This window comes from Podarcis filfolensis, assembly GCF_964270895.1.
Source record: "Podarcis filfolensis genome assembly, chromosome: 4".
In the NCBI taxonomy this organism is placed as follows: Eukaryota; Metazoa; Chordata; class Lepidosauria; order Squamata; family Lacertidae; genus Podarcis; species Podarcis filfolensis.
The window spans coordinates 62,564,894-62,583,864 of NC_139607.1; the positions used below are offsets into that span (position 1 = coordinate 62,564,894).

General features: G+C 38.6%; 1 protein-coding gene across 5 annotated transcripts in view; it reads left to right on the plus strand.

Moving 5' to 3' along the window:
• Positions 1–18,971, plus strand: part of CADM2 (cell adhesion molecule 2) — a 365,475-nt gene that overhangs the window by 259,951 nt on the left and 86,553 nt on the right. For all 5 annotated transcript variants that reach the window (XM_083611653.1, XM_083611652.1, XM_083611654.1 and 2 more), the window contains one exon: positions 5,133–5,303. In XM_083611653.1, coding sequence (XP_083467779.1) covers positions 5,133–5,303 — 171 coding nt within the window. The remainder of the gene's footprint in view (positions 1–5,132; positions 5,304–18,971) is intronic.

The window sequence follows — 18,971 nt, forward strand, 5'->3', positions numbered from 1 at the left end:
AATAGTTTGCCAATCTTACAGTTTATACCATGGGACATGTTACAGATTATACGTTGGAAAGACATAGATCACATCATGGGGACTTTTTGTTTGTTCATCAACTCTTCTTCCTTAGAACCTCTATCCTCATAGAACTGATGGGACTAGGGAGGATGAGATTAATAAATAAAATTTGCCCTTATTCCAAACCCCTTCCAGCTAAGTCACTTGACCTAGCAACCCAGTAAAAGTTATGCTGGCAAAAAGGGTTGTGTAAGCTAAATTCTATTTTAAAGGCTTGTTTTTCCTCTGCCAGGCTCTGGCCAGCTCAGCCAACCATAGCCCTGCTCCTGAACAGAATTTGGAATAAGGGTAAATTACACCAACATAGTTTATCCCAGCATAATTTACAGTGGCTTCCTATAGTTTGAACTGCTCTGCCCTTTAACTTCTAGAAGACAACACCGTCCCTTCCTCTTTCATGGATATTCTGTAGGGATTGCTTTACATCATAAAATGATAACAATATAATTTACTTTTTTGTCATGACCTTATGTTAAAATTTCCACCTTTTCATTTCATTTCCTTGCATCGTTTCTTATAAGCAGAAAAAAAGATAATGTGCTGTAAGAAAGGAGTAAGCTAGTAAATGGTGCTTAGAATGGAAAGACTGAGCCCACACTGCTGTTGACCACAGACCGTACTTGTTAATTCATTTTAACAGGTTATATGACTTATGCCACAGGAGTTACATCTCTGATACATGTGCTATAATGAGCTAAATATGTGAAAATGGCTTTTTGTGCCTTTGCCATTCCCACCTGTGTTGTAGTAATGCTCACATTTAATTTAGTCACTTATAAGATATTGTAGACTACAGCTCTGTTCCCAGGGTGTTGTCATCTTACAGAACATTAACTCAATAAGTCATTCCTTCTGCTTCCCAGGGATCACTTTCCTCTCAGAATACTACACATTTTCCACCTATGCAGATACCTTGCAGAAGATAGGTTCACAACACTTGTCAATGTACAGTACAGATAGGTCACAGCCAATTTCCCAGCATATTGTTTGATAAGTGGAGTACATTGCAGCTGCCTTTTGCAGTGGGGCTCCCTCTTGGTTTATGATATGCTTGTCACTCAAGAGTTCTACATAATATATTGTTACAGGCTTTTGGTGTGCTAATGCCAATGACATTGCTGTATCTGCCTCTGCAGGGAAAGATTAGCATTCTGCCATCTCTACTGTTTTTTGCTATAGCACCAAATATACGTTTGGGCAAGAGAGAGGTAAAAAATAATAATGAATAAAAGCATTTTTCACTTTGATCTTCTGTTTGGTCAGTATAGGCATATTGTAGATTGTAAATTAATTGATGAAAACTTGTCCAACATATCTTCAAATGTAAAACGTTTTTACATCTTCACATCTCATGTACAGTGGTACCTCGGGTTAAATACGCTTCAGGTTACAGACTCCGCTAACCCAGAAATAGTGCTTCAGGTTAATAACTTTGCTTCAGGATGAGAACAGAAATCGTGCTCCGGTGGTGCGGCAGCAGCAAGAGGCCCCATTAACCAAAGTGGAGCTTCAGGTTAAGAACAGTTTCAGGTTAAGAACGGACCTCCGGAACAAATTAAGTACTTAACCAGAGGTACCACTGTACTTTTTAAATTAGTTTCTATTAAAGATTTTCTTGTGTTACAAAGACAAATAAGGGGAGAAAAATACAATGGGGGGAGAGAGAGGAAAGAGAGAGAGGGATGTTGTTCTTTCATTCTGTTGCCTAGTGTAAATGCAGGGGTTGTGTCAGCATCACATAAATAGGTCACGTGTGTGTTTGAGAGAGAGAGAGAGAGAGAGAGACATTGTGAGAGGTTAGGGCAGGGGTCACAAACTTTTTCAGCAGGGGGCCAGTCCACTGTCCCTCAGACCTTGTGGGGTGCCGGACTATATATATTTGGGGGGGGGAATGAACAAATTCCTATGCCACACAAATAACCCAGAAATGCATTTTAAATAAAAGGACACATTCTACTCATGTAAAAACAGGCTGATTCCTGGACCATCCACGGGCCGGATTTAGAAGCTGATTGGGCCGGATCCCAGGCCTTAGTTTGCCTACCCATGAGTTAGGGGGTACATCTCATGGATTTCTGACTTAATTTCAGTGAAATACATGAGGAAGAGTTCCAAGTCCCACACTTAAAACAAGTTTCTAATATCCAGTACTAAGCATTTGTGCCTAAGTGTGTGCCTGAAGCTGTAGTACAGAATAACAGTTAATGTTTTATTGGTCCCCCAAAATGTGTATAGGCATTTTCAGTTGCTTTTAGGAAGCTGAGTTAGTTGAAATTAAATAACTGGAAGGTTTACATGAAAACAGGTGTTTTCTTCTTCTTGTCTTTTTTTTTTTTAAGAAAAAAAGAAGCCAAAAGCATAGTGATATTACTTCCTAAATTCACAGAGAATTGCCCTGTGGGAATGATGCTACATTAATTGCATGAATGAATTTAAAACACACTTTTTCTTAGGAAACAAACAAACAAAAAAAAGAACAAAGGAGATCAAGCAGCAGCCATCTGCTGTTGTCTCAGTGAAAATCCCCCCCCCCCGCCAGCTGCTATTCGTATACTGAATAGGCTGCCCATTGATGCGAATGGGAGAGGTTTTATTAGAGGGTTAAACTCTATCTACCCATATCCTGCAATCCTATTGCTACTCTGGCTCCCCTGTTGCTGCCATTTACATTTTTAAAAATATGCATGCTAACTGAATTCATAAATTTAGCATCACATCTGGTTTGGCCTTATATGGAACTTATTCTAAGTCAGGGGTCAGCAACCTAAGGCCCATGGGCCAGAAGTGTTCTGCGGAGGTCGTTTGACCAGCCCACGACCCGCCCCTGAACCGAGGTGACCGCTCGCGCGCAGTGCTAAACTGGCGCAGCGCGGCACAGGGACTCGCTTCTGCAGTGCTGAAAATTGCATCTGTGCATGCGCAGACACCCAAAATCACATCTGCACAGATGCAGATGCCGAAAATCGTGGGTGGGCGTGTTCTGGCCCTTGGAGGGATCTCCACAGGACCGATCCGGCCCAGGCAAGATAAACCTTGCTAACCCCTGTTCTAAGTACACACGCATAGGATTAGTCTATAACCACCATCTCTCTCTGCTCTCTCTTCTGCCATCTCCATCAAGGTTGACCATTCCCCACCATGAGTACAGTATGCCATGTACATTGCAAGATTGTTAACACTGACTTTTCAATGAACCCATCTTCCTCTAATGGGACCTAGCAAAATTTATAAAAATGAAACCACAGAGGGGACATGCAATTTCAATAGGAATTTCCTTTAGCTCATTTTAGAAACCTTCATTGTGACAAAACAATGCTATTTGATGGAATAAACCAACATTGCTTAAGCAGAAGAGGGAAAAAAATCAGTTGTATAGAGAATAAAGTATTCCCTTTGCATCTTACAAAATACATTATCACCCTTGTGTTGTATTGCAAATGCAGTGATGTGCTAGTACGCAGTCGCTGCCTCATTCATTTCAGTTGAGCCAGCAGGTATATTGTTCAGTATATGAGGTGAGGTGAATCCACTGAAGTGAAGGAGAATACCTTGGGGGCAGCAAGGCTCCAAAGCTCCTGTGGCTACAACACGCCACTCATTCAGGATGTATGTCTGTTTTGCATCTATGTTTTGTGCTTTTTGCAGCTGGACATTTTGTTGGAATAAAGAGCATGACCCAAATCCAAGAGGCACCAAGTAATTTTATAAATAGCTGAAAGGTCATTGAGTGCCAGGATCAAATTGGGCAGAGGGGGAGTGATATAAACTTATATCCAAAATTAAGAATACAGATATGTGTTGGCATTTCAGTGACTGCAGAACACCTTGATGACTTTCTTTGACAACTATAAAAACAATTTCAGTCAAACTGCCTTAATATCTACAGTGTTTCTACCAGAGATAACCTTTCTCATGATTTGCTCTTTCCTTTTGGATTGACTCCCTGATAAAGTGGGGAAATACTGATTATTAAAGTGTTCTGTGCTGACCAGCTGTGGAACGACTGTGTTTCAAGGCACCCTGGCCTCCAGCTTCATATTGCAAGAGGCGAAATGAGAATCCACCTGCACTCTTGAAGAAGCAGGAAGGACATGGTTTACTTCATACTCCAAGTTCATAGTCTGAAAAGCTCACACTGCTGATTTAGGTGGGCTAGTTTAAACTGTGAGGTGATCGATCCCTTTAGAAAAGTTAAGTATATTTTTTTCTTGATTTATCAACATGAAGATAGGATGCCTGTAGATACTGGAGACCTCTTCTTTTTCATACTGTGGAGGCCTATCAATTTTTGAGGCTTCAATTGGTGATCTGCCCAGCCTGCTGGGCAATTGGTTGCCCTATTTATTTGCCAGAGTTTTATTCACTTGCCGTCAAAATTCACCCCTACTCCCTTCTATCATGGCCTGCAAAGCATATTATGGAAGTTTGGGGGTTTTTTTGCATGGAGGGTGGTTATGTCAACAATAAACAAAACTGAACCGAAGAGAAAAATGAATATTAATTATTCCTCACTTTACCATCTGTTTTGCAAAACCTTTTAGTAACAAAGATGAAGCAAATAATTGTCAGCATTTTGTTTAGCAAACTTATATTTTAGAAACATATTTTAGACACTTACCTTTGATTTCTCTTTAAAGTATTGTTTTTTGGACTAAGCTTTCAGAAAAGAATGAATAAAAAAGCCTAATCAGGTGATTTAAAGGTGGGGGAAGAGATATTATGTTTCTTTAATGGGCTTCAGGGGAAGACTATTTGGATTGTAATCTAGTTATATCAGAGATAATGAGGAGTAGAATCCTATTCTGACAGTTCTGCCTTTTGGTTGATATTGAAATTGCTTTTCCCATCTGTGTCTGTGTACATTTGGGAATGACAGCATTGGTAGTTTTGTAAGACAAATAATGGAATGTCTGGAAATAGAACTTTGTTTGCTTTCAAAGAGTGAGCAAACATGATGAAAGGTGCATTTATCATTTGCTATTTAAAATGGTTTCATGTATTGTAGTCTTCTTTCCCCCTTTATTATACCAAACCATGGTGCTAAACTAGAGCAAACTTTATTTTTGCAGATGTTAAATATTTAAAAGAAGAGGATGCAAATCGGAAAACGTTTACTGTCAGCAGCACAATGAATTTCAAAGCAGATCGCAGTGATGATGGCGCAGTCGTAAGTTGCAGAGTAGATCACGAATCTTTGAACTCTACACCCCAGATAGCAATGCAAGTTCTAGAAATACATTGTAAGTAAAATATTTATGCCTTTGATGTTTGTAGTGTATGCATAAAATAAATATTGCTTCTGTTCCAAAGGGAGGTTTGATTAATTATTTGAATTTTTTATTAGTAAATTCTTTCCATTTTTGAGAAACCTAACATTGTTGCAGATTAGTAGGCCTGGATTGGTATCCAGCAGCATTCTTAATCCCTAACTTGAATTTTGGCAATAATCTATGCCAAAATAGGGTTTCTTCATGAGACCACCTCTACAATACATATTCAGGTTCAACATGTATATCTTTACCATATGAACACTGAATATAGTTCTTGTTCAGAATGTTTACTGGAGACTTCCTAGTATGGGCTATGAAATGGTGGTCTTTCATAACAAGTTGAATAGGATGGCTAGTTATTATGATTGGTTTTCAACATCATGCCTATAGTTTAGAAAAGCAGCTTATTTGTTACTATTTATTAGAAATTAAAAAATAATATTTTGGGGGTATACTGATTTGTTTGCAAGATTCTATAGCCCAAAATACCTTGCTACAGTATTGATCAGAAAAGAACAATGCCTAAGAGAGAAAACTTTGTCATTTTTATTAGTATATTCTTCTCATATTTCAAGCACCTTGTGGTGTGTGTTTGTATAAATGTGTATGTGTACACACAGAGAGATGCACATCATTACATTACATTACATTAATCCTACAAGCTGTAATACTTGCCTAATGCTGTAAATCAAGGCTGGTTAACCTGTGACCCTCTACATGTTGTTAGACTGAGACTCACATCAGTCCCAACCAGCATGACCGATTGTCAGGCACTGTGGAAATATAGGCAATCACCCTGTTCACTCAAAAGTTTGTATAAAGGTTTGGCTCATGTTCTTGTAAATCCTATTGTTAAAACTACTATTATTAGGCTTCAACTGCCATAATCCCTGACCATTGACCCTACTGGTTGAGGCTGAGATGAATTGGGATCCAACAATATATGGAGGGCACCACATCGGCCAGCACAGTTTAAAGTATTGGGATATTTCTTCTCAGAACTAGTAGTCATTTTATTATTTCACATTAAAATAAAAATCGCTGAAGAACTTCAGTGAGCTACTTTTGTCAAAATAGCACCACTATTAGATAGTTCTTTTGGGAGCTACTAGTATAATACAAAAGACAACTTCCCATTTTCCCAGCATTTGTAGAGCTCTCTTCACCTCTGTTTAGTCACAAAGAAGTTTGACGTGATATTGTAGGTGCAGAAGTAAAGGACACCAGACATGGTCAATATATTTAAAACAATGTCTCAAAGAATAATATTGATCTATAACATCACCAGTTCCTTTGCGTTAACAAATGCCAGAATTCTCATTGTTTGCTCCACAAATGACTGTTCACTAGTTCAGGGATATTTAGCAGAAGAAAGAAAGCCTTGTCACAGCAAGTTTGGAAGCCTGCTCTAAATTTGTTTTTACATTAATGCTAATGTCTTGGGAATTCGTTGAAAAGTGCCTAAGATAAAAATTAAAAAATCCACACAGTATCAAATGCCTTTTTTGAAATGCAGCTTATATCCATGGCTGTAATTGATGCCTATTGTTTATGCCACATATATATCCATCCCAAAGAAGTGAAATGACTTGGTAAGCCACTATACAGGAGACCATATTAGCATACAAATGCACTTGATTCATGCTACCACTTGGCAAATGAGGACCATTTTACTTGGACCATCCTATGCAGGAGTGGAGTGCCAACTTGAATAAAACATTGTGGGTAAGCCTTGCCCCACATAATCAAACACATAAAAGAGGGAGAAAGGGTAAAGGACCCCTGGATGGTAAAGTCAAGTCAAAGGTGACTATGGGGTGCGGTGCTTATCTCGCTTCAGGCCGAGGGATCAGGCGTTTGTCCACAGGCAGCTTTCTGGGTCATGTGGTCAGCATGACTAAACCGCTTCTGGTGCAACGGAACACCGTCACGGAAACCAGAGTGCACGGAAATGCTATTTACCTTCCCATCGGAGCAGTACCTATTTCGAACTGCTTGGTTGGCAGAAGCTGGGACAGAGCAACAGGAGCTTACTCCATTACGTGGATTCGAACCACCAACCTTCTGCCAACCTGTTTAGACCACAGCGCCACCCACATCAAACACATAACGCAGTGCACGTGCACACCATTTGAATGGGAATGCCCAGCCCCTTTAAATATTTTATTGTGGGGGCTGAAGCCTCCATGGCTCCTATGGTCCTATATATTACACAGTTTAATATAACATTCCTCCGATCTTGTGGATATGAAAACCAAACACTTCTTATGGAGAAGCTCATGCTTCCCAGCCATTGGGGCAGAATGAAAAGTGGAAGTTGGTGCTTTCAGGTTGATCTTGACCACCACTGCCTTTGCAAAAGTACGGAGCACAAAAGGAGTGCTGTATGCAAATAGCTGTTGATTAACTTAGTGCTTTTGTTCTCAACAGACCTAAGGAGTAACTAACTTCAAATACTTAGGGTGGTTGTGTGGAAAGGGGTCTTGTGGAAAGAAAGGCATTTACCGTACTTATCTCCATAGTCCTGTAGTAGACAGTGAGAGCAGATTTAAATCCTATTACAAAAAACAGCTAGTGTATGTGTTGATCTGCTTCCTTTATTGTGCTTCTGCAAACTCTTGCTTGGCCAGTTGGCACAGTGATATGCAGAGCATAGCCTAGGTGTGAGACAGAGCTGCTTAGCAGCTGCAACTGCCAAAATGCAAGGGAGTGTGTTCAGCATAAATCAATAGTTCTGATCTTTTTTGAAAACTATTTTGCAGATGTGCTCTCTCAGTTTGGTACCTATTCATATAGTGCTCTGGTTTCAGCTAATAAAGGTAGAAAAGCCCACAAAGTAGAAAAAACAACATACAGTTTAGTAGCTAGGAACATTTTAAAGTAGGATGTGATAATTTCACAAACCATTTGGTGGTTACAAGGAAAGCCTGGATAAGCTCAGTTAGCAACAGCTGGAACCATGTCAATTGACTGGCTACAGCACAAGCTTAATCTACGAAAAGCAGTTTGCCTTGAGTGGAGGAATGGTCATTGCAAAGCTTGAAAGATCAGCATACATAAAAATGAATTATTCAAGTTCTACATGCTCCCTGGTCCCTTAAAGTGAACTCTTAATTGTGATTAAAGAGCATCTGTGCTATAAAACTGTCAATAATCTAATCACAACCAGTGTACATTTATAGCCATGTAAGCTCTAGTAGCACTTTGATTTCATGGTGCTATAGGAAAGTTAAGCAATGCAATTATTCAAAATTGTATAAATATCTCTTATGGGGCCAATGCTTAAGATGGCATCAGTAGGAAAACTGAAACAAAATCAATAATACTGAGCTTTGTATTATGACTTCCCGTGAAGTTTACTTTTCTGGTTACAATTTTTTAATGTGGTAGACCAAAGAAATCAGTGTTTTCAAAAGTAAATGAGAAGTATCCAAGAACAATGAATCTCCTATTTCCCTTTAAATATTCAAATTCAGAAATAATTATAATTATCTGTCTGAATTATAATGTAAACACTATAATCAAATTTATCTTATTTCAACTTTTCAAACTAATGAATGCTCAAAACAAAGAAACTCAGAAGATACAGTAAGCAGTAAAGAGTGTCTGCAAACATGAAAGTTCATTGCCACAATCTGCATGTTTAAATGAGTTCAATTAGGTTAATGATGGGTGGAAATAAGAATTCCATATTTTAAATGTAAAATAATTCAAAACCATGCAGGTTCATTTACTACTAAACTTTTATCCTCTGAGAGGCTTTTGGGTTCAAAGGGTTAATGTGAAATCATACGATTGATTATCTGAAGGGCTATCCTCAAATACAGTTTGCTGATAATGAAATATATATTGATAATGATTATATATATTGATAATGATAATATATATATATTGATAATGAAATACGTAATGATATATCCATAAATGTTGAAAATCTTATATATTGATGTAAGAGCTATGCCTGCTCCCAGGATCAGCACTGACTGAGTCAACAGTTCCATTGCAGGCTCATTCCCTACACCCCAATTGCCACATATCAAAGGTGTCTTCAGGGATACTGTCAGCAGTAGTTTCCACCCACCTGCTTTTTGGGTGGGTGCCCTGGGGCACCCACTGGCAGGGCTGGCAGCAGAACTCCCCTGCGCAGTGCTTCATTTAAGACACAATGCTTCATTCATGCAAGATCATGATATCAGAAATTGTTAGAGAATAAAGCCACTTTAAAAGCATATAAATTTCTATGCTTTTAGAAACATAATAGAATATATGTTTGTTTTAATAATGTCATAAACTAATCATGGTATTGACAAAGTGATAAATCAGAGGAAGCGACGTAGGTTGACGGAGTCTCCTTCTAACTTCCTGAAACTCAGCTGGTTGAAATACAGAAGTTCTAAGTTCTCTAACACCTAAGCATTTTGGAATAAAGTTCACAGTAGGCCAGATCTTGTTGTTTTCAGCTAGTTGAAACAAGAGTTGGATAAACATCAGGCATTGGTGGAGGTGGGAGCTCCTTGCAGTTTTTACATTGATCAGAAACTAGACTGGAGAAAGGACTTCCACCTTTTGCTTGCATTACTTAAGTGGGTTAAGTCACATAAAACATAGACTATGAATTACCATAATCGATCTGGACTCTTGTTTATCAGCAGTTCTTTGCACAGAGCACTTGGGTGCACTCCAGCACTGCCTTTCCAAAACATGTTATAGTCTCACATTTATTTTGGTACCATGACAGTTGTCTACATGTTGGTAGCTTCTCATTATGCTGACAGCATGATGCTTCCTTCTAATCTTATTATCCAGGATGCCAAGGTCTCACATAGCACTCAGTTAAATTCAGCAGAAAGTTCCAAGCCGAAATGACAGAGAGTTCTATGTTTCATTCATTTTGATCCTGCATGGCTTCTCTACTGTGAGCTTGAAATTTGCTATAGTTGATAGTTCTGCAGGTCTGGCAGAGTCCAGATTAACCCCAGGCCCTAATTTTAACTAGATTCAGACAAATCAGTCAGATCTTTTAAAAAACGTACAGGTGATTTCCAACTAATACTCATGGGACAATAATTATATTTCATAAAAATGCAAATTTAGTGACCTGATTTATTTAAAAATAAAAATCTTTACCTAGGCAAAGCATTGCCTTCTCCCACACATGCACAAAATTCCCAAAGTGGTACTGCAAGAATGGACATTCATTCCTGGAAATGTGTTGTAGATGCACAATAATTACAGCTTGATGATAGGTGGGTAAATTTACCTTTTCGTAGTGTTCTTTTATGCTGCTCACAATGGCTGACTAATATCTCATTCAAGCTGACAGAATTCCCTATTCATCCATTGTTAGTAGCAAGCTAAAGTGGAAGGAAAATAAGGCTGTATGCTGATGGTCCTCATCTATCTATGCTTAGGCCTAATTGCAGTCATGTTGTTGTTTTTAACATAAATCACATTGTTATATGTTCAATAGTGACTTATTAGTCAGGAATTAAGGAAAGCACTTTTTATTGACTGTTGTTATCTCATGAGCACTGTATTGCAGAATGTGAACTCACTAGTTCTTTTTTTATTCATTTCAATACAGTAACTTGTTCTTAAGTTTTATTCTTAATTTGTCATACAAATCTATGCATATACAAATTATTTGGGAGAATGAAGCTAATTCTATTGATATTTAATATCAATGGGATTTTAGTATACTTTGGCTTAATCATGCCCATAATCTGTTTTCCCTTATGATCTACAGAAAATCATCTGTATGGTGTAGTAGATCCATTTGTTGTTGTTTCCCTAAAAACATATATAGGCCTAAAATTTAAATTTGTTATAATTTATTAGTCATAAAATACCAAATGCTTCATTCAGCTTGCAATTAAAAGAAATGAAAAAAAAATGTTTCCTGGAATAATTAAAGAAATGTCAGAGTTGGACTTCCGGAGGCGGCGCGACCGGTAATGGCTGCCTTCTCCGAGTAAGGAGAAGGGAGCTCCGCTGTAAACGGGTCGTCCGCTACGGCGAAGCGGAGACCCATCCAGGAAAACCACAGGTGGCAGAAGCCTGTGGTCTCGGGACCCGGCGGGCGCCAGAAGCAGCCCCCAAAACGTTGAAGGGACCCCGTAAGGGGCTCCGGATCGCGGAGGGGGTAGCGGCGCTGTGGGTCGTTGCGCAAACAGCGAAGTGAAGCCGCATTGCTGTTGCCGGTCAGCGCTGTCCTTTCTTCCTGCAACTTTTCTGAACTTTGGAAACTACAACCCGTGAGTAAATTTGGACATTGAAAACTTTCTGAAACTTTCGTCAACTTTCTGAAACTTTTTGAGAACTTTATGGAACTTTTAAAACTTTTTAAAAAAAAAAGTTGAAATTTGGCTGAAAACGGAGTGAGAATAAGCAGGAAGCCCATCTCCCGCGATACTGAACTTTAAGCAAAGAGCAGGAGGAGTGGAGACAAAAAGTTATGCTTTAACTAAATGCTGGCACCCTGTTAAAGCAGTTTTCTGAGTGAAAGACTTTGAGCTATTGACTTTTGCTGGTCATATGTGGGATGCACTGATATTCTTCTTCTGTGGTACCAGTGGATTATAAAATAAATAAGAATCTCTGGTGCTGGAGCTGCCTGAATGAGCACCAGTTTGCAACTTTGGATATATTGAATTCAGGTTTTGAAACATTCTGAGCTGGAACTGGATACTTTGAAACTGTTGCAGTCAAGGCACTGTAAGAAACACTGTTTTGCTTTAAGTTTTACTCTGCTAAAAATAACACACTGTGGAGGCGATAGACATGGATTTAAATTTATAAGTTTAACTTGGATTTGATCTTTTCCCTGAAGACGTATTAAGCTCCCTCTAGAGGATTTTGGGCTTACAGCAGTGACTTTGTTTTACTTTCCCTTTCCCGGCCTCTGTTTGACTATTGCATCTGGGACTCTGCTTTCTCATGGGAACAACTTGGATTGACCTTGGATTACAGATAACTTTGGAATGAGTGGCGCAAGGAGAAGAGGAAGGACTAAACAAACAACTTTAACTTTATCTGCAGCCTCACAGCGTAGATCTTCTGTGCCGGCCTTGCCTTCCACTTTGCCTCCAGACATAGAGGCGGCCTCCCTAATACAGGCAGGGGAGGGTGAGACAGAGGAGCTGCACCTGGGAGATATGGCTTCAGGGACAAGTAGCTCTGTCTTGGAGAAAATTTTGGAGAAACTGGAGGCTCTGGACAAGAAGGCTGATTTGCATACAGCTAAAATTGAACAGAACACAGAAAGTTTGAATAAGCTGACTGGACAAGTTGCACAGAATGCCCAATCCATTGGAGAATTAAAGGAGGCTGTAGGTGAAAATCGTAAACTGGCTGAAGATACTAGTCAAAGATTGGAAGAACTTGAGAAAGAAGTAAGACCACTCAGCAAACAAGTTGGAGAACATCAGATTTACTTTTTGATGACAGAACTGCGAAACAGGGAGACCAACTTGAGGATACGGTCAATACCAGAGGTGGAAGAAGATAATCTTATTGAATTTCTAACTAAGGAATTTGCCAAGTTTTGGGAGCTAGAGGAAAAAGACTTTAAAATTGCATCTGCTTTCAGGCTTGGCAGAGTCAGAAGGACAGAGAAGCCCAGAGATTGTTTGATAACATTGAGATCAAAGGAGGAAAGGGACAAGATTTTGGGCCTGCACTACGAAAAGTCACTAGACATCTTGGGCAAGAGAATTGAAATCTACAAGGACATTCCTAAGCAGTTGCTGGACCTTAGATCTAATTACACGGAATTGGCAAGACTGTTGAGAAGCAACGCAATTATCTTCAGGTGGGAGTTTCCACAAGGATTATCCTTTACCTACAGAGGGAGAAAGATCAAAATCAAAACAGTGGAAGATAGAGACAAGTTTTTGGGAGCACACGGAGAAGACCTCCACAAAGGACTTGGATTGCCAGCGCCAGAACCTCCAGGGGAGCCCGCCCCCTCGGATCCTCAAGGACCGGAGAACAAGGTACCACCCCAGAAAGAATAACCAGATCTATCCAGGATGTCTCTGCAGCTTTTGAGTTGGAACATAAATGGCTGTAACAGTCCCGAAAAAAGGTCTAAAATTCTTCATATTTTAAAAAAGGAACAATTGGACATTATATGCTTACAAGAAACGCATGTGATTAGGCTCCATAGAAAGGTGTTAATAAATAAAAGGCTTGGTCAAGAATTTATATCATCGGATACAGTTAAAAAGAGAGGTGTAGTGATCTATGCAAAAGAGAGCCTTTCACCAAAATTTCTCTTTAAAGACGAAAGTGGAAGAATTCTCGCAATAGAAATACAGTATCAAGGAGAAAAAATTTTGATATTAGGAATTTATGCTCCAAATGAAGGAAAATCGGATTTTTATAAGAAGTTGCACGAGATCATGCTGGACTATCTGGATTACAACAACGTCATCATGATGGGGGACATGAATGGGGTCGTATCAACAAATATGGATAAGTCACAGAACCAGAACATTACTAAAGAGGGAAGACTACCTAAGACCTTTTTTGAAATGACTGACAATATGGACTGGGTTGACATCTGGAGAGTTAGAAACCCCTTGGGAAGAGAAGGAACATTCTTTTCTGAAGCTCAACTGACTTGGACACGAATCGACCAAATATGGATAACTAGAAGTCTGGCACCTAAGGTGAGGAAGGTGGAAATCTGCCCCAAAACATGCTCCGACCATAACGCCTTGAGAATGGATATGACATTGATCCCAATCGGCTCCTTTAGATGGAAGATGAATGATGGCCTGTTTAGAGATCAAAGAATTGTAAAGAAGGCCCAAAAAACCTTAAAGGACTATTTTGAGATTAATTTGAACACTACGGTGGAAAAAAGAACTATCTGGGATGCAAGTAAAGCTGTGATGAGAGGGTTCTTGATCCAACAGAATTCCTTAAAGAAAAGACTGCAAAATGAAAAGAAAGATAAAATTCTGGAAAGTATCAAAGAGTTGGAGAAGAAGTTAAGATCTAACCCGAAGTCCCAACCGATTCTGAGAGAAATTAAACTTTATCAGGCGCAATATTCCAAGCTGATAAATCAGGAAATAGAATGGAAGATTAAAACAATGAAACAAAAAACTTTTGAATCGGCAAATAAATGTGGGAAACTGCTAGCTTGGCAGTTGAAAAGGAGACAAAGATTAAATACAGTAACAAACTTAGAGGTTGAAGGAAGGAACATTCAGAACCCGGGAGAGATTAGAAAGTGCTTCCAGAGGTATTTTAAAAAGTTATATACTCAAGGGCCACAAGATGAAATAGAGATTACACAATTTTTGGAGAGAAATGGATTAGCAAAGCTGTCAGAAGAAAACAGAACAATTTTAAATGGCAAAATAACACAACAAGAGATTGAACAGGCCATCCTGAGTCTGAAACAGGGCAAATCACCAGGGCCAGATGGACTGACCTCTAACTACTATAAGACATTGAAGGATTATTTGATACAACCTTTGTTGGAGGTCAGTAATGAAATAATGGAGGGGAAGAAGGCGCCTGAATCGTGGAAAGAAGCATTTATCACATTGATTCCAAAGTCAGAAACTGAAAAGACACAACTTAAGAATTACCGTCCCATCTCCCTTTTAAATGTGGATTACAAAATATTTGCAGATGTTTTGGCACGAAGATTTAAGAAAGTTTTAAGTGAGATAATCCATAAAGACCAGGCAGGCTTTCTCCCGGGCAGACATATGTTTACTAACACAAGGAACATTATAGACATATTGGAACTTTTACAAACAAACATAAACACCAAAGCAGCTTTAATTTTTATAGACGCGGAGAAAGCCTTTGACAACATTTCTTGGAAATTTATGAAGGGGAACTTAAAAGAAATGGGAGTGGGACGGGGGTTTGAGAACGGGATTGAGGCAATATATTCAGAACAAAAGGCTAAACTGATAGTTAACAATGTGGTTACAGAAGAGTTTAAAATTGAAAAAGGTACACGACAAGGCTGCCCGATTTCCCCATTACTGTTTATTTCGGTTCTGGAAGTGCTCCTGAATATGATTAGGGGGGACCGGTTGGTGGAAGGGATTCAGGTCGGAGCGAAACAATATAAACTTAAAGCTTTTGCAGATGACCTAGTTCTGACATTACAGGAGCCGGAGTCTAGTTTGAAAAGAGTACTACAACTGATTCAAAACTTTGGTCGAGTGGCAGGATTTAAGTTAAATAAGCAAAAAACTAAAGTTCTGGGGAAAAACATGACAGATATTGAGTTGGAACAGCTTCAGAAAGAGACAGAACTAAATGTGGTTAAAAAAGTTAAATACCTAGGGGTAAACATAACAGCAAAAAATCTGAGTTTATTTAAAGATAATTATGAAAAATGTTGGTCAGAGATTAAGAGAGACTTGGATAGTTGGTCAAGATTAAAACTTTCATTGCTAGGCCGAATAGCTGCCATCAAGATGAATGTATTGTCAAAAATGTTATTTTTGTTTCAGACACTGCAGATTGTAGACAAGACAGAGTGCTTCCGGAAGTGGCAGAAAGATATCTCTAAATTTGTCTGGCAGGGCAAAAAGCCCAGAATCAAATTTAAAATATTAACAGATGCGAAAGAAAGAGGGGGCTTTGCCCTGCCAGACTTAAAGTTGTATTATGAAGCTGCAGCTTTCTGCTGGTTAAAAGATTGGTTACTTCTTGAAGATACGGATGTCTTGGATTTGGAAGGTTTTAATAATGCGTTTGGATGGCATGCATATTTATGGTATGATAAAGCTAAGATAAATAAGGCCTTCAAGAACCATATTGTCAGAAAATCAGTTTTTAATGTCTGGACAAAATATAAAGACTTACTGGAGAATAAAACTCCGAGGTGGCTGTCACCCCTGGAGGCTAAGGCTCGGAAAAGAGCCAATATGGAGGCCAATTGGCCAAAATATTGGGAGATAATAGAAAAGGATGGTGACAACTGGAAATTGCAGAGTTTAGAAAAGATGAGAGACAAAGTGCGAGACTGGTTACACTATGCTCAGATTAAAGAAGTGTTTAAAAACGACAAAAAGTCAGGATTCCAAGTGGAAAAGTCAAAGTTAGAAACTGAACTGTTAGAACCTAAGACTAAGGTACTTTCAAGAATGTATAACTTGCTGCTGAAATGGAACACACATGACGAAATGGTAAAATCAACAATGATAAAATGGGCGCAGGATATTGGGTATAATATTATGTTTGAAGATTGGGAAAGGTTGTGGACCTCTGGGCTGAACTTCACTGCATGTAATGCGTTGAAGGAAAATGTGATGAAAATGATGTATAGATGGTACATGACCCCTGTCAAACTGGCTAAAATATACCATTCGTCTGATAGCAAATGTTGGAAGTGTAAGGAAAATGAAGGAACATTTTTTCACCTCTGGTGGACCTGCCCTAGAGTGAAGGCCTTTTGGGAGAAAATATATAATGAATTAAAAAAGGTGTTTAAATACACCTTTACTAAGAAAGCAGAGGCCTTTCTCCTGGGTATTGTCGGCCAGAGTGTGTTAAAAGAGGATAGAACATTCTTTTTGTACGCAACAACAGCAGCAAGAATATTAATTGCCAAGAATTGGAAAACTCAGGAGCTACCCACTGTGGAAGAATGGCAGATGCAACTGATGGACTATATGCAATTAGCCGAGATGACCGGCAGAATTCGAGACCAGGGAGAAGAAAGGATGGAAGAAGACTGGAGGAAATTTAAGACTTATTTACAAAAATATTGTAATCTGGCTGAGTGCTGAATAGGATGCCAGTGCAGACAATTGTCTACCATTAAAATAGATTTAAAGTCGAATTATATGTCAAACCAAATTAAGATTATTAATTAAGATGAGTTAAATGATAATTTGCTTGAAAATAATTTAATAATGATGTAAGTGTATGCGGGAGGTGTGGGGGAGTCCCATGTAACAATTGAAAGAGGTTAAATGGACAACGATAAGTGCTTATTTGATATATGTTTTATTTGAAAACTTTAATAAATATATTATAAAAAAAAAAAAAAGAAATGTCAGAGTTATTAAAAAAAACCCAATTTCCTATGTGATTGCCTTATATTTATATTTGCAGACGTAACGATTTGAGAATATTTATGTACAAGTAAAAAGACTGCAGTGATTAGTGCTTTTAAGTAACATGTTTGAAATTGCTGGGTACATTTATACAAATGTGTCCTTTTTTAAGGAGCAAAACCAGCAAGTTGGATTTGCCCATGTAATTATGAGTGCAGTGTGTCTTCCTGGAATACTATATCACCTCTTTTCCACAGCTATATATTTAGATGTTTTGGAAATGTGGCTGTGATTTGTAGAGGCACCAAGCTAGGAAAGAAATCAATAGAAATCTGGAAGACAGGTACTATAAACACGTAGAATATGAATATACTAAAATACTAAAATATCATTTTACGTTTTTTAAATCAAAAGATAATAAATGAATTAGTTATGCAGGAAATGGTATAAAAGCTCTGACTGAGTAGGGGTTTAGCTAGTACCAGGTGGTCTTTATTCCATAATCTTTCAGAATACTTCTTGAATTGTTGTGGTTCAGCGACATAACAATAATAAAAACATTAGAGAAATATATTAAAGCTTTAAATATTCTGGAGTCATTAAGTCATGAAGTCATCGAGATATAACATTAGTTTTAGTTCACTATTTCAAATAAAGTGGTGGAAGCCAAACTGGATACATGGTGGATTAAATCATACTAATTTGCTCTGTGACACACAGAGAAGGAACTGCTGATAGACTGCACAAAAATTAAATAGGAATATAAATATAGTGTAAAATGAGTTCAACAAGGCAAGATTAGAGAGCAGGTGCACTCTAGGATATGAAATGCTATTAAAAAGATCTTTAAAACTTCACCCACACGCAATCACTGCATTAGTATGCTTGAGTCTGGAGCACTTGTTCTCTAAGGCTGGCTGCAGATGTTGTTAAGTGTGGCATGGTTATATTTTTAAAGACCCACACCCAAATGATTTCCAGTTGCTGGAAAGTCCACAACTTTTCCTTTCACTGTTTCTTTTTATCATTCAGTGTAAATAAAAGCTGAACTCTCATATTATTAAGGAACTTCAATGATAGTTGTTACATCTGATTAGCCAGAATAGAGTGTGTGATCAGCCACAAATCAAAATTAAAAATGTGGGGAAGGTATCCAGTGAAGTAGTTCCATGAGTGCAGGGACTTCTGGCTGTAAAAAAAGGCACTTGTCCTCCCTCTCCTCTCTGGGTTTGCCCCCTGTAGCACCTCAATCTGTTCTGGTGGTTCCCCCAACCCTCTGGAACATATTTAGGAAGGGCACAGGGGTGCAGGGAGAGAGAGAGGGAGAGGAAGTTCTGTTGCGGAAGTAGAATCCTTCAATTAATGGAATGACTTTGTTGGATACCACCCATGGATTGAAGTAGACTTCCTAACTGCAATTTACACTAACTCTGGTTAGTGAGTACCTATGCACCAATAATCATATTTACATCCATCTCATTGCCTCTGGAAGAGGTTCCTCCTCCATTGATATAGACATTGTGAATAGACAGGTAAAAGTAGCTGTCCCTGATGTTTCCCTAAATAACTTCTCCCAAACACTCTAACATGGCCACAG